Source organism: Ranitomeya variabilis, chromosome 3 (genome assembly GCF_051348905.1).
Source record: "Ranitomeya variabilis isolate aRanVar5 chromosome 3, aRanVar5.hap1, whole genome shotgun sequence".
Classification (NCBI taxonomy): Eukaryota; Metazoa; Chordata; class Amphibia; order Anura; family Dendrobatidae; genus Ranitomeya; species Ranitomeya variabilis.
Window position 1 is genome coordinate 169379421 of NC_135234.1, and position 21343 is coordinate 169400763.

The 21343-nt window shown below is 42.1% G+C and overlaps 1 protein-coding gene across 1 annotated transcript in view; it reads left to right on the forward strand.

Annotated features, from left to right (window-relative positions):
• The first annotated feature begins 10153 nt into the window (after positions 1 to 10153).
• The window catches only part of DPT (dermatopontin), a 67667-nt gene continuing 56477 nt past the window's right edge, over positions 10154 to 21343 (forward strand). Inside the window, exon 1 of the mRNA XM_077294854.1 lies at positions 10154 to 10492. Within this exon, the coding sequence (XP_077150969.1) occupies positions 10197 to 10492 (296 nt within the window). The 5' untranslated portion in view covers positions 10154 to 10196. The remainder of the gene's footprint in view (positions 10493 to 21343) is intronic.

The window sequence follows — 21343 nt, forward strand, 5'->3', positions numbered from 1 at the left end:
AGGGGACTTGCACCGAGCTTCAAGTGGCAGGGACCTAACCAACTAAACAGCGCAAGTAGGAAAGGCTTAAGGACCTCACCTGGTAAAGGGATCTCCTATTGCCTCCAAGCCGGCCGGATCACAGCTACCCTGCACTTGGTACCCTAGCCTGAGGACTACAACTACCATCAGTAAACCAGGTAAAGAATTTGCAAACCTGTGTCCTTGGTCTTTGCTCATTTATCGGCTTACACCATCTTGCCATACACTCGGGAAGCCCTGGATTCACCTGTGGGAAGCGTCACCATCTTGCTGCATACCATCACCTCAGAGGACCCCTTTAAGCAGTGTCGGTCCTCACTGACCGAAAACAACAGGTGGCGTCACGAACATGGACATTACAAATTCCCTTAAAAGACCTTCCCTTTTAATTGGATGCCCAGGGCCATGGACGGGGTCGCAGCCACCGTGACATCCCCTTTAAGACCAAACCCGGTACCCCACGGCCCTGGCAAGGGCGCTCCACTTTCACTTCCAGAAACTATGGCAGCCTATGCACTGTTGTGAATTTGGATTCTGGGCTCCCCCGGTGGCCGCTTGTGGAATTGGACTTGTCATCCTCTTTCCTGTTTCACCTGGTTCCATCAGTAGTGGGTGTCGCTATTTAAGCTCATTTCTCTGGTGGTTTCTTGCCGGTCAACAATGTTATCTGATGCCTCTCAGTGCTTGTTCCTGCTTCTAGACAACTACTAGATAAGTTGGACTTTTGTCCATGTTTCGTTTTGCCTATTTGTTCCAGTTCACAGCTGAGGTTTTGTTACTGTGTCTGGAAAGCTCTCGTTGATCAGGGATTGCTACTCTGGCGTTATGAGTTAATGCCAGAGTTTAAGGTAATCTCTGGATGGTGTTTTGTTAGTGTTTTTCTGCTGACCATGAAAGTATACTATCTGTCTTCTGCTATCTAGTAAGCGGACCTCAAATTTGCTAAGACTATTTTCCTGCTGCGTTTGTTGTTTCATCTGAACTCACCGTCATTATATGTGGGGGGCTACTGTCTTCTTTGGAATATTTCTCTAGAGGTGAGCCAGGTCTTATATTTCCCTCTGCTAGCTATTTAGGTCTTAGGCCAGAGCTGGGCATCTAGCGATAAATAGGAAATGCTACCTGGCTATTTCTAGTTGCGCGGCAGGCTTAGTTCATGGTCAGTATAGTTCCATCTTCCGAGAGCTTGTCCCTCTATAGGCTTGCTATGATCTCTGCCTGCAGAGATCATGACAGTTTGACCGGCCAATAAAGTGTTAAAGACCCAGGTTGAGAAAGGAGAGTTATAAGAAGTCTGCTGGAAATTTTTTTTTTTTTTTTTTTTCCCTCCAGTCTGCCTTGCTGCAGTCTTTTTTCTCTCTCTCCTCCTAATCTCTGTATGGCTCTGTGTGCACCTGACAATAATGGATCTCCAGAGTGTAACTGCGGGTTTGAATAATCTCACCACGAAAGTACAAAATTTACAAGATTTTGTGGTACATGCTCCGGTATCTGACCCGAGAATTCCTTTGCCGGAGTTCTTCACAGGGAATAGAGCTAGCTTCCAGAATTTCCGAAATAATTGTAAGCTTTATTTGTCCCTGAAGTCTCGTTCAGCTGGAGACCCTGCTCAGCAGGTTAGGATTGTGATTTCCTTGCTCAGGGGTGACCCTCAAGATTGGGCCTTCTCATTGCCAGCAGGGGATCCTGCGTTACGCGATGTGGATGCGTTTTTTCTGGCCTTGGGCTTGCTTTATGAGGAACCTCATTTGGAACTTCAGGCAGAAAAAACTTTGATGGCACTATCTCAGGGGCAAGACGAAGCTGAAGTTTTCTGCCAGAAATTCCGTAAATGGTCTGTGCTTACTCAGTGGAATGAGTGCGCCTTGGCGGCAACTTTCAGAGAAGGTCTCTCTGATGCCGTTAAGGATGTTATGGTGGGGTTCCCTGTGCCTGCAGGTCTGAATGAGTCCATGACAATGGCTATTCAGATTGATAGGCGTCTGCGGGAGCGCAAACCGGTGCACCATCTGGCGGTGTCTATGGAAAAGACGCCAGAAAGTATGCAGTGTGATAGAATTCTGTCCAGGAGCGAGCGACAGAATTTTAGACGGAAGAATGGATTGTGTTTCTATTGTGGGGATTCTACTCATGTTATATCAGCATGCTCTAGGCGTACAAAGAAGCTTGATAAGTCTGTTTCCATTGGCACCATTCAGTCTAAGTTTATTTTGTCTGTAACCCTGATTTGCTCTTTGTCATCCATTGCCACGGACGCCTATGTTGACTCTGGCGCCGCTCTGAGTCTTATGGATTGGTCCTTTGCCAATCGTTGTGGTTTTGATTTAGAGCCTTTGGAGACTCTTATTCCTCTGAAGGGGATTGACTCCACCCCATTGGCTAATAATAAACCACAATACTGGACACAAGTAACCATGCGTATCAATCCGGATCACCAGGAGATTATTCGTTTCCTGGTGCTGTATAATTTACATGACGATTTGGTACTGGGATTGCCATGGTTGCAGTCTCACAACCCAGTCTTGGACTGGAGAGCAATGTCTGTGTTGAGCTGGGGATGTAAGGGTATTCATAGGGACTTACCTTTGGTTTCTATTTCGTCGTCCATTCCCTCTGAAGTCCCTGAGTTCCTCTCTGATTATCAAGACGTCTTTGACGAACCCAAGCTTGGGTCGTTACCTCCGCACCGTGAGTGCGATTGTGCCATAGATTTGATACCGGGTTGTAAATATCCAAAGGGTCGTTTGTTTAATCTGTCTGTGCCGGAACATGCTGCTATGCGGGAATATATAAAGGAGTCTTTGGAAAAGGGACATATTCGTCCATCTTCTTCTCCCTTGGGAGCTGGGTTTTTCTTTGTCTCAAAAAAAGACGGCTCTTTGAGACCATGTATTGATTATCGGCTTCTGAATAAGATCACTGTTAAGTATCAATACCCATTGCCATTGCTTACTGATTTGTTTGCTCGTATAGAGGGTGCTAAGTGGTTCTCTAAAATTGATCTTCGTGGGGCGTATAATTTGGTGCGGATCAGGCAGGGGGATGAGTGGAAGACCGCATTTAATACGCCCGAGGGCCACTTTGAGTATTTGGTCATGCCTTTTGGTCTTTCTAATGCCCCTTCAGTTTTCCAGTCTTTTATGCATGATATTTTCCGCGATTTTCTGGATAAATTTATGATAATATATCTGGATGATATTCTGATTTTTTCTGATGACTGGGACTCTCATGTCCAGCAGGTCAGGAGAGTTTTTCAGGTTCTGCGGTCTAATTCTTTATGTGTGAAGGGGTCTAAGTGCGTTTTTGGGGTCCAGAAAATTTCCTTTTTGGGGTATATTTTTTCTCCCTCTTCCATTGAGATGGATCCCGTCAAGGTGCAAGCTATTTGTGACTGGACTCAGCCCTCCTCTCTTAAGGGTCTTCAGAGATTTTTGGGCTTTGCCAACTTTTACCGCCGATTTATTGCTGGTTTTTCGGATGTCGTTAAACCACTGACTGATTTGACCAGACAAGGCGCTGATGTTGCTAATTGGTCCCCTCATGCTGTAGAGGCCTTTCAGGAGCTTAAGCGCCGTTTTGCCTCTGCCCCTGTGTTGCGTCAGCCTGATGTGAATCTGCCTTTTCAGGTTGAGGTTGACGCTTCGGAGATCGGAGCTGGGGCAGTGTTGTCGCAGAAAGGTTCCGACTGCTCCGTCATTAGGCCTTGTGCCTTCTTTTCTCGCAAATTTTCGCCCGCAGAGCGGAATTATGATGTTGGGAATCGGGAGCTTTTGGCCATGAAGTGGGCGTTTGAGGAGTGGCGCCATTGGCTCGAGGGGGCTAGGCATCAGGTGGTGGTATTGACTGACCACAAAAATTTGATTTATCTTGAGACTGCCAGACGCCTGAATCCTAGACAGGCGCGCTGGTCTTTATTTTTTTCTCGCTTTAATTTTGTGGTGTCATACCTACCGGGTTCTAAGAATGTTAAGGCAGATGCCCTTTCTAGGAGTTTTGACCCGGACTCTCCTGGTAATTCTGAACCCACAGGTATCCTTAGGGAGGGAGTAATTTTGTCGGCCGTTTCTCCTGATCTGCGGCGGTCCTTGCAAGAGTTTCAGGCGGATAGACCGGATCGTTGTCCGCCTGATAGACTGTTTGTTCCGGATGATTGGACCAGCAGAGTCATCTCTGAGGTACATTCTTCTGCATTGGCAGGTCATCCCGGAATTTTTGGTACCAGGGATTTGGTGGCAAGATCCTTCTGGTGGCCTTCCCTGTCACGAGATGTGCGAGTCTTTGTGCAGTCATGTGACGTTTGTGCTCGGGCCAAGTCTTGTAGTTCTCGGGCTAGCGGACTGCTGTTGCCCTTGCCTATTCCTAAGAGGCCTTGGACACACATCTCGATGGATTTTATTTCAGATCTGCCTGTTTCCCAGAAGATGTCTGTCATCTGGGTGGTCTGTGACCGTTTCTCTAAAATGGTCCATTTGGTTCCTCTGCCCAAGTTGCCTTCTTCTTCTGAGTTGGTTCCTCTGTTTTTTCAGAATGTTGTCCGATTGCACGGTATTCCTGAGAATATTGTTTCTGACAGAGGTACCCAATTTGTGTCTAGATTTTGGCGGGCATTCTGTGCTAGGATGGGCATAGATTTGTCTTTTTCATCTGCTTTTCACCCTCAGACTAATGGCCAGACCGAGCGGACTAATCAGACCCTGGAGACATATCTGAGGTGTTTTGTCTCTGCTGACCAGGATGATTGGGTTGCTTTTTTGCCATTGGCAGAGTTCGCCCTCAATAATCGGGCCAGCTCTTCCACCTTGGTGTCCCCGTTTTTCTGTAATTCGGGGTTTCACCCTCGATTTTCCTCCGGTCAGGTGGAATCCTCGGATTGTCCTGGAGTGGATGCGGTGGTGGAGAGATTGCATCACATCTGGGGGCAGGTTATGGACAATTTGAAGTTGTCCCAGGAGAAGACTCAGCGTTTTGCCAACCGTCATCGTCGTGTTGGTTCTCGGCTTTGTGTTGGAGATTTGGTGTGGTTGTCTTCTCGTTTTGTCCCTATGAGGGTCTCTTCTCCTAAGTTTAAACCTCGGTTCATCGGCCCTTATAGAATATTGGAGATTCTTAATCCTGTTTCTTTCCGTTTGGACCTCCCTGCGTCCTTTTCCATTCATAACGTTTTTCATCGGTCGTTATTGCGCAGGTATGAGGTACCTGTTGTACCTTCAGTTGAGCCTCCTGCTCCGGTGTTGGTTGAGGGTGAGTTGGAGTACGTTGTGGAGAAAATTTTGGACTCTCGTGTTTCCAGACGGAGACTCCAGTATCTGGTCAACTGGAAGGGTTACGGCCAGGAGGATAATTCTTGGGTCAATGCATCTGATGTTCATGCTTCTGATCTTGTTCGTGCCTTCCATAGGGCTCATCCTGGTCGCCCTGGTGGATCTGGTGAGGGTTCGGTGCCCCCTCCTTGAGGGGGGGGTACTGTTGTGAATTTGGATTCTGGGCTCCCCCGGTGGCCGCTTGTGGAATTGGACTTGTCATCCTCTTTCCTGTTTCACCTGGTTCCATCAGTAGTGGGTGTCGCTATTTAAGCTCATTTCTCTGGTGGTTTCTTGCCGGTCAACAATGTTATCTGATGCCTCTCAGTGCTTGTTCCTGCTTCTAGACAACTACTAGATAAGTTGGACTTTTGTCCATGTTTCGTTTTGCCTATTTGTTCCAGTTCACAGCTGAGGTTTTGTTACTGTGTCTGGAAAGCTCTCGTTGATCAGGGATTGCTACTCTGGCGTTATGAGTTAATGCCAGAGTTTAAGGTAATCTCTGGATGGTGTTTTGTTAGTGTTTTTCTGCTGACCATGAAAGTATACTATCTGTCTTCTGCTATCTAGTAAGCGGACCTCAAATTTGCTAAGACTATTTTCCTGCTGCGTTTGTTGTTTCATCTGAACTCACCGTCATTATATGTGGGGGGCTACTGTCTTCTTTGGAATATTTCTCTAGAGGTGAGCCAGGTCTTATATTTCCCTCTGCTAGCTATTTAGGTCTTAGGCCAGAGCTGGGCATCTAGCGATAAATAGGAAATGCTACCTGGCTATTTCTAGTTGCGCGGCAGGCTTAGTTCATGGTCAGTATAGTTCCATCTTCCGAGAGCTTGTCCCTCTATAGGCTTGCTATGATCTCTGCCTGCAGAGATCATGACAATGCACATTGTGTGACTGATCACTCCGTATGCGTCGTTTGCTTTGGTCTGCATGTGTAAATGAGCACTGATTGATGAAGGTTTACCGATCGGCAGGTGTGTAGGGTCACTGATCAGTCAGCGTAAACAGACACCTAGTCTTTAGTTGGCTTCTTAAAATGCTCTTTTTAGTATTTGGCAGAAAAACTTTCAAAAAAGTTTACATAACCATTCTGACATGGATTTTCAAAGTAAGTACACTGGCCTCAAAAAGTCTAAGATTGTTTAAGGCTAAGTTCACATTTGCGTTGTTGTGTGTTGCGTCGGCGACGCATCGGCGACGCAATGCACAACGCATGCAAAACGCATGCAAAACGCATTGTTTTGTGACGCATGCGTCCTTTTTTTGCATGATTTTGGACGCAAAAAAAATGCAACTTGCTGCGTCCTCTGCGCCCTGACGCGTGCGCCTAAAAAGACGCATGCGTCACAAAGCGCAACACAACGCATGTCCATGCGCCCCCATGTTAAATATAGGGGCGCATGACGCATGCGGCGACGCTGCAGCGCCCGACGCTGCGGCGCACAACGCAAATGTGAACGTAGCCTATATACTGCATAAATGCAGTTTCAATTATGTAATATGTTCCCATTGCTTGTCTGGTTGGAGTATTTTGTTCTTATTTATTGCATTAATATATTTACAGATTTTTGGTCTTTCTTGCATTTCTGAACTATTTGCTGATATCCTGTGACTAAGGCCGGGGTCACACTTGCGTTTGAAATGCGAGAAGCTTGCGCGAGTCTCTTGCATCAATACCCGGCACTGCCGCCGGAACTCAGGACCGGAGCGTTCAGCTGCATAGAAATACATTCAGCCGCACGCTCCAGTAGTGATGTGCGAGTTTCTCGCATTGCACACGCAAATATGACCCCGGCCTAAGAGCGATCTTGCACCTTGGGACTTAAAGGGAATCTGAGGGCAGCATAATGTAGAGGCTGAAACACTGATTTTAGTGCTGTGTTATTTATTAGGCTGTGTGCTGTTGTTTCAATACAATGAAGGTTTTATCAGCAGGAATTTAATACTGCCGGTATAGCTCACTCATGCCTCCTGGTTTAAGTCAGCCCCTACCACTGATTTTCAGCTTTCTGTCAATATACAATGTATATCGAGAACAACAAAACAAAGGTAGGAAAAAGACCTACAGAGTATATGTATCCAATAAAAATACTTTATTAGCTTAATACACAAATTGCACAAGTAGTAAAAACAGAGGCTGCTAAGCACACATGCAGAGGAACATAGGCATATGCAGGAGGTGAAAAGGCACGAGAAATATAACATAAGTATAGCCTGACCCCCTGAATATTCTGTAATCAGTTGGATATAGCTTTCCAAAACATATATAAAACAGAAGTGGAGCTAGAGTAGAAAAGTCTCACTTGTTCCCTATAGGCCAGTCCGAGCCTGAATATGAATACATTTATTCAAAGGGGCATTGCATGATTCAGACGATCCCATAAAGATGTACAAATGATAAGCAAAGATATTGGTTAATATGGATTAGAATCCCTTGAAAAGAAGTTAGACGTTTGTGACTTATTAACGGTTTGCCAAAAGTCCAGGAGCTGACATATCGTTGGTGCAGCTGCACCAGGGCCCAGAGGTGCAGTGGGGCCTGCCACCAGCAGCAACTACTTCAGCTGGATGTGTGCCAAGGATGCCGGCGTGCGGTGATGTCGTGTCCCATGATGAGGACACCGAAGTCAGCTGCCGATTCCCATGCCAGCAGTAGAACAGGAAGAGGGGCACATATGTACTTGAATGGGACACATATGTAGCTAGATGGGGCCCATTATAGCATGATGAGTCACATTATAGCAGGATGGGCCACATTATAACCGGATGGGGCACATTATAAGAGGATGGAGTCCATATATACTGTACCTGGATGGGACACATATTTATCAGGATGGGGAACATATATTCCAGAATAGGGCACATTATACCAGGATGAGGGACATTATACCAGGATGGGATATATATATATATATATATATATATATATATATATATATATATATATATATATATACAGTATATATATACCTGGATGAGGTACCGTATACCAGCATAGATGGGTATATATGCCAGATTGGGGCACATTATATATGGAAGGGGACCAGGATGGGGTCTATTATACCAGGAAGGGGATCAGGATAAGGCACATTATATCAGGAAGGGGATCAGAATGGGGGACATTTTATTAAGAATAGGGCCAATATACCAAGAAAGGGATCAGGAAGGAGGGGGACATTATTACTGGAAGGGGCGTCCCTTATTATGTATTATCCTGTTTAGTTATGTATGGTGCAGTCCCTTATTATGTAGCGTCCCCTGTTGTTAGTATCATGTCTTGTTATACAGCTCTGTCAAAAACTAAGAGACCACTGCCAAATGTTCCGTTTGTCTGATTTTTCTCTTTATAGGTATATTTTTGAGTAAAATGTAAATTGTTCTTTTATTCTATAAACTTCTGACAACATGTCTCCGAATTTCCAAGCAATACATTTTGTATTTTTTTTCTGAAAAAGAAAAATGGTCAAAATTAAAAAAAAAAAGTGCTTTCAGATCTCAAATAATGCAAAGAAAACAAGATCATAATTATTTAGAAACAACAATACTAATGTTTTAACTCAGGAAGAGTTCAGAAATCAATATTTTGTGGAATAACCATGATTTTTAATCACAGCTTACATGCGTCTTGGCATGCTTTCCACCAGTCAAACAAACGGAAAATTTTGCATCAGTCTCTTAATTTTTGCCAGCGCTGTATAGCGTATTGTCATTATTTTTGGTATTCACATCATCCTCTCTTTATTACTGCTCTTGTTAGATATAAAATAAAATGACTGCTGATGGAGCAGCATCTGATCAGAACACCAGCCCATCAGCAGCCTTCATCAGAAAAGAAGCTTTCCCATGCTCCATCAACCGTCATTTCAGTTTATATCTAACAAGAGAAGACACTATGAAATAAAGATGGAGCCCTATAAATAACAAAACTAACGAGAATCCGATATGTAAGGGACGGTACTGTACATAGCAAGAGAGGGCACTGTGTAATAAGGGATGGTAATTTGCATAATGAGAGGAGACAATGTAATAAATATAAAGCTCTGGCAAAAATTAGGAGACCACCACATCAAAACTCTGTCATGGGCAGCCCAATCTCCAGACCTGAACCCCATTGAAAACCTCTGGAATGTAATCAAGGCGATGATTGATAGTCACAAGCCATCAAACAAAGAATAACTGCTTAAATTTTTGCAACAAGAGCCGTGTGAAAGACTTTTGGAAAGCATGGCAAGGCGCATGAAAGCTGTGATTAAAAATCATGGTTATTCCACGAAATATTGATTTCTGAACTCTTCCTGAGTTAAAACATTAGTATTGTTGTTTCTAAATGATTATGATCTTGTTTTCTTTGCATTATTTGAGGTCTGAAAGCACTGTTTTTTTTAATTATGACCATTTTTCTTTTTCAGAAAAAAAAATACAAAATTTATTGCTTGGAAATTCGGAGACATGGTGTCAGAAGTTTATAGAATAAAAGAACAATTTACATTTTACTCAAAAATATACTTATAAAGAGAAAAATCAGACAAACAGAACATTTTGCAGTGGTCTCTTAATTTTTGCCAGAGCTGTATCTCGTATATCTTGGTTGCCATAAAAGGAGGTTGGTTCAAACACATTTCTTGCACAGGGGCCCTCAGCTGTCAGTGTCCGCCTCTGCTATAGTATACATATAAATATGAGATGTTTAAACTTTCCACCTTAAAAACCTAACTTCCACTTTGAGTTCTCTTACATTTTTTCCTCTCTTAAGCTATGACATACTGCACTTGGCTCAAGACACCAAACATCTGGAAACCAAATGTTCTTTTGTATAAAAAAGAGCATGATCAGAAAGTTAGTCCCATAGTCTGTTCCAGAATCCCAGTTAGCATGATGCTGATCCTGCTCGGTGTACTGCTACACTTGGTGGTTGCAACCTGGGCACAATATGATTATTATTACTCCCAACAAGATTACGGAAATGGTGACCAATGGAGTAACCTTTTTAGGCAAGGATTTAATTTCCAGTGTCCACATGGACAGGTTGTTGTTGCCATAAGAAGCACATTCAGCAAAAAAGAGGGATCAGATAGAAGATGGAATTACGGGTGTATGCCAACACCCCATGATCTTGGAGAACTTACAGAATGTTGGTGGGAAGATATCAACAGAGCTGGACTGGAATGGTAAGAAATGATCACATGGCACAAATAGTAGGATTTTATTAATTGAGTTTTATGTTTATTACATTTAGGTTTAAACTTAATGGTAATGAGACTTCTTTTTTCAAGGTATATTAAAAAAACCTACAAAGCCACAGAAAAGAACACACATTTATAGTACATAGCAAGGTACAACAAGTCACATACCATCAACCAAACACATTATTAAGTAAAATAGCCTAACAACAGGAACCACAATCCATATTATGAGGTGGAAAGTATTTATCGTGTACATATTAGTTAGATATTAATAAATGGATATAAGAATTTACACTAGGTATTTGTCAGGATCAGATTATCTTGATGATGTTTTTATAGTCCATAATCCATAGCATTTTCTTACTGTAGTATAATTCCCTGAATTAACACTGATTAATTATGAATTTAAATCCAGTACTTTGAATTGTAGTTTGTGACTCACAAAACCTACAAATGATTTATGAATAATTGTGCCTGCCTCAGCTATGCTGTCACAGAAAAGAGCAGACTCCATAGCAAAGTTTAAAATGGACCTCTTATTATGGTTCAGAGTTTCACCACGCAGGACATAACGGACCGGTGTTCTCCTTCACCATGCTCTTAGTATTCCAATGCCCAACCGTGGGGGGCGCTATTACTCTGCAAAGTGCATCAGAGAAGCATTGTTGTAGAAGCGGCATGGCGAGATTACTCACTCGTAGCTAGAAGAAATAGTGTGCTTGTCATGAATACAGAAGAAAAGGGAAAGTAGACCACTACAATCAGAGGAGACTGATTTTAACTGGACTCTTCTTCACTTTTCCCTGAATAGAACTGGTATCTTACCAATTTGATGACTGCAGTATTTACTTGGTGTATCTAAGCCATGTTATATAAAATGTGTTACAGATATGTGGCCTCCAATAAACACTGCATGTATTTTAAGGGGCAAAGGTGGCCAAAAGATATGTCTGGCACTTTGCACTAATCCTATAGACTAGACCTTCTCAAACGTTTCTTTTTTTTACTGAGGCCTCACCAGACTGATTAAGGTAATGCCTGGACCTCACAAGAGAGACCACGACAATGTCTGGATCTCACAAGACAGACCAAGACAATGTCTGGATCTCACAAGACAGACCAAGACAATGTCTGGATCTCACAAGACAGACCAAGACAATGTCTGGATCTCACAAGACAGACCAAGACAATGTCCAGATCTCACAAGACAGACCAAGACAATGTCTGGCTCTCACAAGACAGACCAAGACAATGTCTGGATCTAACAAGACCTCACCATCTATACTGGAAGTCCATGCTCAAGTTTATCATATTTCTCAGTTTAACTTTTTTGAACTAACTCAACTTAGTATAACATCAAATTGGTTGTCTACTAGCAAGATATTGACCAATCCTTAGGATAGGTTATTAATAACAGAAGGGGGGAGGTCCAACAACCAGCAGTCCCACCCATCAGCTGTCATCCATACACTGTTTACACGTGGCCACCACTGGCGCTGATAGCAGCTAATGAGTGGGAATGCTGGGTGGACGCCATCGATCTGATATTGATGACCTATGTAAGAGCTAAAAGATAGGTCATCAATAAAAAAGTGGAATGACAACCCCTTTAGGCTGTGTGCCCGAGATAAGTTTTTAATGTTGTGTATTTTCGCTGTTCCAAAAACGCAGCATCTTACAATTTCAGCAAAGTGGATGGGATTTATAGAAATCTCCTGCTATCTTGAGGTTTTTTTATTGCTCAGTGTAAACTGACCTGTGGTGTGCTTTTTAAATCCGCAACATGTGTTTCTCTTGCGGGTACGCTGAGTTTTATATGCAGATTTTGCCCCATAGGCTTACATTACATGCAAAAAATCTACAGGTAAAAAATGCACTTTTAGCAGAAATACTGGTACATAAAAAACGCATGTAATCCAGACAGGACTAGATCAATAAAGTTTTATCAAAATCAAATACCAGGAAATATTACAGACAAAACTGCTTTATTTAAAAGATGACACACCAACAAGAGACAAAACATGCCGCATCAAAAACACTATAAAAATGCATGTTAAAAAAACGCATTAAAAAGGCAATGTAAAGGCTCAAGTAACCTAATTTACTTTATAATTGCATAAAATCTGCAACATCAAAAGCTCATCAAAATCTCATTGTGGGAACACAGCCTTAGGTTACATGCACACATTGTGTATTTGATGGTTTTTTACCTCAGTATTTGTAAGTCAAAACCAAGAGTGGAACAATCAGAGGAAAAGTATAATAGAAACATATGCACCACTTCTGTATTTATCACCCACTCCTGGTTTTGGCTTACAAATACTGAGGTAAAAAACTCAACAAATACTGAACGTGTGAACATGGCTTTAACCCCTTAATCCCATATGACGTACTATACCGTCGAGGTGGGGTGGGCCTTAATTCCCGGTGACGGGATAGTACGTCATACGCGATCGGCCGCGCTCACGGGGGGAGCGCGGCCGGGTGTCGGCTGCATATCGCAGCTGACATCCGGCACTATGTGCCAGGAGCGGTCACGGACCGCCCCCGGCACATTAACCCCCGGCACACCGCGATCAAACATGATCGCGGTGTACCGGCGGTACAGGGAAGCATCGCGCAGGGAGGGGGCTCCCTGCGGGCTTCCCTGAGACGATCGGTACAAGGTGATGTACTCACCTCGTACCGAACGTCTTCTCCCTGCAGGCCCCGGATCCAAAATGGCCGAGGGGCTGTATCCGGGTCCTGCAGGGAGCACTTCCGGGTCGGAGCAGGCTGCAGATGAAAGCTGCAGCCTGCTCCGATGAAAGTATGATCGCAGATCTGATAGAGTGCTGTGCACACTATCAGATCTGCGATCTGTGATGTCCCCCCCTGGGACAAAGTAAAAAAGTAAAAAAAAAAATTTCCACATGTGTAAAAAAAAATAATAATAATTCCTAAATAAATAATAATTAAAAAAAATATATTATTCCCATAAATACATTTCTTTATCTAAAAAAAACAAACAAAAACAATAAAAGTACACATATTTAGTATCGCCGCGTCCGTAACGACCCAACCTATAAAACTGGCCCACTAGTTAACCCCTTCAGTAAACACCGTAAGAAAAAAAAAAAAAAAACGAGGCAAAAAACAACGCTTTATTACCATACCGCCGAACAAAAAGTGGAATAACACGCGATCAAAAAGACAGATATAAATAACCATGTTACCGCTGAAAACGTCATCTTGTCCCGCAAAAAACGAGCCGCCATACAGCATCATCAGCAAAAAAATAAAAAAGTTATAGTCCTCAGAATAAAGCGATGCCAAAATAATTATTTTTTCTATAAAATAGTTTTTATCGTATAAAAGCGTCAAAACATAAAAAAATGATATAAATGAGCTATCGCTGTAATCGTACTGACCCGACGAATAAAACTGCTTTATCAATTTTACCAAGCGCAGAACGGTATAAACGCCTCTCCCAAAAGAAATTCATGAATAGCTGGTTTTTGGTTATTCTGCCTCACAAAAATTGGAATAAAAAGTGATAAAAAATGGTCACGTGTCCGAAAATGTTACCAATAAAAACGTCAACTCGTCCCGCAAAAAACAAGACCTCACATGACTCTGTGGACCAAAATGTGGAAAAATTATAGGTCTCAAAATGTGGAGACGCAAAAACTTTTTTGCTATAAAAAGCGTCTGCATGCGTTTTTTAAAAAAACCGCATGTGTGAAAAAATGCATGTAAACGCGGTAAAACGCATGCGTTTTTATAGAAAAACACAAGAAAACAAGAAAAAAACAAAAAACCCTAACCCTACCCCTAACCTGAAATACGTGGCACTGAAATACGTGGCACTGAAATATACGTTTATATACTTATATACGTATATAAGTGCCACGATATTTCAGTGGCCACGTATATAAGTGCCACGTATTTAAGTGCCACGTATTTAAGTGCCACGTATTTAAGTGCCACGTATTTAAGTGCCACGTATTTACGTGCCACGTATTTACGTGCCACATATTTTTCAGTGCCTGAAATACGTGGCACTGAAATACGTGGCACTGAAATATCGTGGCACTGAAATATCGTGGCACTGAAGTATTTACGTGCCACGTATTTTTCAGTGCCTGAAATACGTGGCACTGAAATACGTGGCACTGAAATACGTGGCACTGAAATATTGTGGCACTGAAATATCGTGGCACTTAAATACGTGGCACTTAAATACGTGGCACTTAAATACGTGGCACTTAAATACGTGGCACTTAAATACGTGGCACTTATATACGTGGCACTTATATACGTGGCACTTATATACGTGGCACTTATATACGTGGCACTTATGACTGTCAGAAAATGTTCAGTAAACGGTTAGGGGTAGGGTTTCAGGTAGAATTGGGGAGTTTCCACTGTTCAGGCACATCAGGGGCTCTCCAAACGCGACATGGCGTCCAATCTCAATTCCAGCCAATTCTGCGTTGAAAAAGTAAAACAGTGCTCCTTCCCTTCCGAGCTCTCCCGTGCGTCCAAAAAGGGGTTTACCCCAACATATGGGGTATCAGCGTACTAGGGACAAATTGAACAACAACTTCTGGGGTCCAAGTTCTCTTGTTATCCTTGGGAAAATAAAAATTTGGGGGGCTAAAAATCATTTTTGTGGGAAAAAAAATATGTTTTATTTTCACGGCTCTGCGTTGTAAACTGTAGTGAAACACTTGGGGGTTCAAAGTTCTCACAACACATCTAGATAAGTTCCTTGGGAGGTCTAGTTTCCAATATGGGGTCACTTGTGGGGGGTTTGTACTATTTGGGTACATCAGGGGCTCTGCAAATGCAACGTGACGCCTGCAGACCAATCCATTTAAGTCTGCATTCCAAATGGCGCTCCTTCCCTTCCGAGCTCTGTCATGCGCCCAAACAGTGGTTCCCCCCCACATAGGGGGTATCAGCGTACTCAGGACAAATTGGACAACAACTTTTAGGGTCCAATTTATCCTGATACCCTTGTGAAAATACAAAACTGGGGGCTAAAAAATCATTTTTGTGAAAAAGAAAAATAATTTTTATTTTCACGGCTCTGCGTTATAAACTGTAGTGAAACACTTGGGGGTTCAAAGTTCTCACAACACATCTAGATAAGTTCCTTGGGGGGTCTAGTTTCCAATATGGGGTCACTTGTGGGGGGTTTGTACTGTTTGGGTACATCAGGGGCTCTGCAAATGCAACGTGACGCCTGCAGACCAATCCATTTAAGTCTGAATTCCAAATGGCGCTCCTTCCCTTCCGAGCTCTGTCATGCGCCCAAACAGTGGTTCCCCCCCACATAGGGGGTATCAGCGTACTCAGGACAAATTGGACAACAACTTTTGGGGTCCAATTTATCCTGATACCCTTGTGAAAATACAAAACTGGGGGCTAAATTTCATTTTTGTGAAAAAAAAAAAAATTATTTTCACGGCTCTGCGTTATAAACTGTAGTGAAACACTTGGGGGTTCAAAGTTCTCACAACACATCTAGATAAGTTCCTTGGGGGGTCTAGTTTCCAATATGGGGTCACTTGTGGGGGGTTTGTACTGTTTGGGTACATCAGGGGCTCTGCAAATGCAACGTGACGCCTGCAGACCAATCCATTTAAGTCTGCATTCCAAATGGCGCTCCTTCCCTTCCGAGCTCTGTCATGCGCCCAAACAGTGGTCCCTCCCCACAAATGGGGTATCAGCGTACTCCAGACAAATTGGACAACAACTTTTGGGGTCCAATTTATCCTGATACCCTTGTGAAAATACAAAACTGGGGGCTAAAAAATCATTTTTGTGAAAAAAAAAAATAATTTTTATTTTCACGGCTCTGCGTTATAAACTGTAGTGAAACACTTGGGGGTTCAAAGCTCTCAAAACACATCTAGATAAGTTCCTTAGGGGGTCTACTTTCCAAAATGGTGTCACTTGTGGGGGGGTTTAATGTTTAGGCACATCAGGGGCTCTCCAAACGCAACATGGCATCCCATCTTAATTCCAGTCAATTTTGCATTGAAAAGTAAAATAGCGCTTCTTCCCTTCTGAGCTCTGCTATGCGCCCAAACAATGGTTTACACCCACATATGGGGTATCGTCGTACTCAGGACAAATTGCACAACAACTTTTGTGGTCTAATTTCTTCTCTTACCCTTGGGGAAATAAAAAAATGGGGGTGAAAAGATCATTTTTGTGAAAAAATATGATTTTTTATTTTTACGGCTCTGCATTATAAACTTCTGTGAAGCACTTGTTGGGTCAAAGTGCTCAACACACATCTAGATAAGTTCCTTAAGGGGTCTACTTTCCAAAATGGTGTCACTCGTGGGGGGTTTCAATGTTTAGGCACATTAGGGGCTCTCCAAACGCAACATGGCGTCCCATCTCAATTCCAGTCAATTTTGCATTGAAAAGTCAAATGGCGCTCCTTCCCTTCTGAGCTCTGCCCTGCGCCCAAACAATGGTTTACACCCACATATGGGGTATCAGTGTACTCAGGACAAATTGCACAACAATTTTTGGGGTCCAATTTCTTCTCTTACCCTTGGGAAAATAAAAAATTGGGGGTGAAAAGATCATTTTTGTGAAAAAATATGATTTTTTATTTTTACGGCTCTGCATTATAAACTTCTGTAAAGCACTTGTTGGGTCAAAGTGCTCACCACACATCTAGATAAGTTCCTTAGGGGGTCTACTTTCCAAAATGGTGTCACTTGTTAGGGGTTTCAATGTTTAGGCACATCAAGGGCTCTCTAAATGCAACATGGCGTCCCATCTCAATTCCAGTCAATTTTGCATTGAAAAGTCAAATGGCGCTCCTTCCTTCCGAGCTCTGCCCTGCGCCCAAACAATGGTTTACACCCACATATGGGGTATCAGCGTACTCAGGACAAATTGCACAACAATTTTTGGGGTCCAATTTCTTCTCTCACCCTTGGGAAAATAAAAAATTGGGGGTGAAAAGATAATTTTTGTGAAAAAATATGATTTTTTATTTTTACGGCTCTGCATTATAAACTTCTGTAAAGCACTTGTTGGGTCAAAGTGCTCACCACACATCTAGATAAGTTCCTTAGGGGGTCTACTTTCCAAAATGGTGTCACTTGTGGGGGGTTTCAATGTTTAGGCACATCAGGGGCTCTCCAAATGCAACATGGCGTCCCATCTCAATTCCAGTCAATTTTGCATTGAAAAGTAAAATGGCGCTCCTTTGCTTCCAAGCTCTGCCATGCGCCCAAACTGTGGTTTACCCCCACATATGGGGTATCAGCGTACTCAGGACAAATTGTACAACAACTTTTGGGGTCTATTTTCTCCTGTTACCCTTGGTAAAATAAAACAAATTGGAGCTGAAATAAATTTTGTGTGAAAAAAAGTTAAATGTTCATTTTTATTTAAACATTCCAAAAATTCCTGTGAAACACCTGAAGGGTTAATAAACTTCTTGAAAGTGGTTTTGAGTACCTTGAGGGGTGCAGTTTTTAGAATGGTGTCACACTTGGGTATTTTCTATCATATAGACCCGTCAAAATGACTTCAAATGAGATGTGGTCCCTAAAAAAAAATGGTGTTGTAAAAATGAGAAATTGCTGGTCAACTTTTAACCCTTATAACTCCGTCACAAAAAAAAATTTTGGTTCCAAAATTGTGCTGATGTAAAGTAGACATGTGGGAAATGTTATTTATTAAGTATTTTGTGTGACATATGTCTGTGATTTAAGGGCATAAAAATTCAAAGTTGGAAAATTGCGAAATTTTCAAAATTTTCGCCAAATATTCGTTTTTTTCACAAATAAACGCAAGTTATATCGAAGAAATTTTACCACTAACATGAAGTACAATATGTCACGAGAAAACAATGTCAGAATCGCCAAGATTCGTTGAAGCGTTCCAGAGTTATAACCTCATAAAGGGACAGTGGTCAGAATTGTAAAAATTGGCCCGGTCATTAACGTGCAAACCACCCTCGGGGCTTAAGGGGTTAAGGTACAGAATAAGTCAGTTATGTTGCTAAACTATAGATTTCTGCCACCATAGCAAGGATTGTAAAAATGCTATTACTTCTCTTTAAACTGCCTCCCTAGGAGCAGCACGCCATAACTATGGGGAGCCACAATGTCCTACAAATAATAATAGTATAACAATATTTTTAGTATTATATCTCATGTTCTTGACAAATAAACAGTAATGACAATTAGAAACTTTTTTTTTGCTTTCTATGATAATGTCATGTTCACACTGGATTTATATGCTGCAGATTGGGGGGATGGGTGAACAAAATCTGTACAATAGGACCAGAAAAGTGAGTACGTTTTTACCAAATATCATCCTCTAACTGGGTAAAAAAATCAACATGGAATCTGCATCAAAATTGACCTTCCAGGCAGATGACAGATCAGCTATATTGTAATTCATGCTGCAGATACTCACTCTATATTTCACAGACGGTAATGCATAGGGACATTTTATATTATATTATACATTATTTTATCACTTTGAATTTTCCGTTGCCTTTGACACTGAGGAAACCGTTCCCATCTCACTTCTGTGTAGTGACATCATCAGATCAGATGATCAAAAGCGATTTGGACGAGGAGACAGAAGCCAAGGATTTGGGGAGCTACAACCACATCATCACCCCTTTGGTCAAATGATCTGATGATATCAAGACACAAAATAAAGGAGAGCAACGAAAAACAGGGCTAAAAGTGGTGGATTAAAATGGGTTATGGATAGAGAAGATGTATATTTTATCATGTTCTGTTATGCTACAAACACTTTGTTTTAAGCTGAACGATTCCTTTAATTAAAGCAAAGTGTATTGAAAACTTTGAGTGAAAAAGCTTCTTTTCTCCACTGTACAGTATTTAATATCTTCTTGTCTTTACATCCATCTGTGAATTTTCATTATTTTTTTTTGCCTCTAGAATCACGGTAATACTATTATTGGCTTCTCCTCTTTAGTTATAGTAACGATATATCTGACTTCACCGCTAATGCTGCTTACTGAAATAGCAAACATTTTACAACAGGCATCACATTATGAGCCATTGAAGATAATTTAATATATGAGAAATTATACATTCTGTCAATGCTGAGGACCTCGCTCTCCTCCACTTCCCCCATTATACGTAAATTATGGATGTCAATCAAGCCATGCATTACTATTCTACTGACATCTTTTGTGTATTGTGTGCTTATATAAACCTTTGTATCTATTGATTAGTACAACGTTTTGTTCCATTTATCACTATATAAGCTACTGTATTTTTTCCCATTAGCGTCAGATTATTATAATTTCATGGCTATAGATTGTTTATAGAGATAAAGCTCTGTGTACCAGATGCATTTTATGCCTTGATGCTATTGTCGCCAGCTTCTTTTTTTCTTAACTGCTTTGTATTCTAGCTGCTGGGGAGACATAGAGAAAGATTACAAGCTTGTGATGGGGATCTAAAAGAACTTGCAGCAGCATATATTGTCAAGCATATCAAATATGCAATTCTTTCGGGAGGTCTGCAGGCCTTCCACTGTGATTTAAAGGCATGGTAGTCTCTAAAATTTACTTAGTGACACCCTACCCAACGCAAGGGTAGACTTAGCTAGACATCAGGGACAGCGGTGATAATGTGTGCAAACTGTAAAGCGCTGCGGAATATGTTAGCGCTATATAACAATAAAGAAGAAGATTATCCTGGCAGCAGATCACACAAAGCAGCCTATGAAAGCCTGATGGCAATGTGTCTATTATGCTTTTTCAAGTGGGTGAATGACTTTCCTAGAAAACTGTTCTTTCATCCCCAAACTTTCAAGAGATCATTTGGCCATCAACGTCTTCATGTCCTTAAGAACGTCGGTCAGGGGTGCAGCTATCATGGCGAAATTCGGAATAAACTGCCCAAAAATGCCTGAACTGGTTTCTTGGAAACGGGTTGTGGACAATTTTAGATTGCCTCCACCTTATTCATTTGCGGCTTTACATCTTTCTTACGAAGTAAAGGCGAAGTAAAGTAAATACTGTAGCCCAAGTATTTTCCCTTCTTTTTCCCCATGACACACTTCTTTGGAATTATGGTAACCCTTTCTTCCTCAGCGCATCCATCACGGCCTGGACCTTGTGCATATGACTTCCCCAATATAGGCTGAAAATCACGATATCTTCGAAGCTGCAGTGTACTTTTGGTGAGGGCCTAGTATCCAGTCCATGGCCTTCTGGAAGGTAGCTGGGGCTCCCTCCTTGCAGGTCTTCTGTTTTACTGGAAGAAACCATCAAGTGTGGAAGAGGCCATCTTCTCCTTTGTACTGTGAGAGAGGAGGATTTGCCAGTGACCTTTCGTTAGGTCCAGGGTGGTGATATATCTGGCCGACCCTAGGTACTCTATTAATTAATTGACGCAGAGCATTGGATATGTGTCAAATTTAGCCACCTCATTCTAAATCACCTTGCGGCACACTTCGGGGTTTCTATAAGGCTTTTAGTTTACCTGCACATGTGCTTCCATCAGGATTTCATGTTCAACAACCTAGGTACATCATATCAACTTAGAAAACAGGTCCTGGTTCCTCTGACACTGTGAATCCTCAGTGTCCTCTTCTGGCTTGTCCAGCCAACATGGAGTTTCAATGGAGTTCCTCTGTTGCCCTGCTTTGATGGGTAGCGGCATGAGAGGATTTTGGAAGGAAGAGGTGGTAGCAGTTAACTGGCAGGTGGGACAGGACTTGCGACACCCTTAGAATTTCTCGGTGACATCTGTGCCAATAGAACCTCTGCATGACTCGTTTTTGAGTTTTGTTCACCCCAAGATGGCCACCCAAGACATGTAA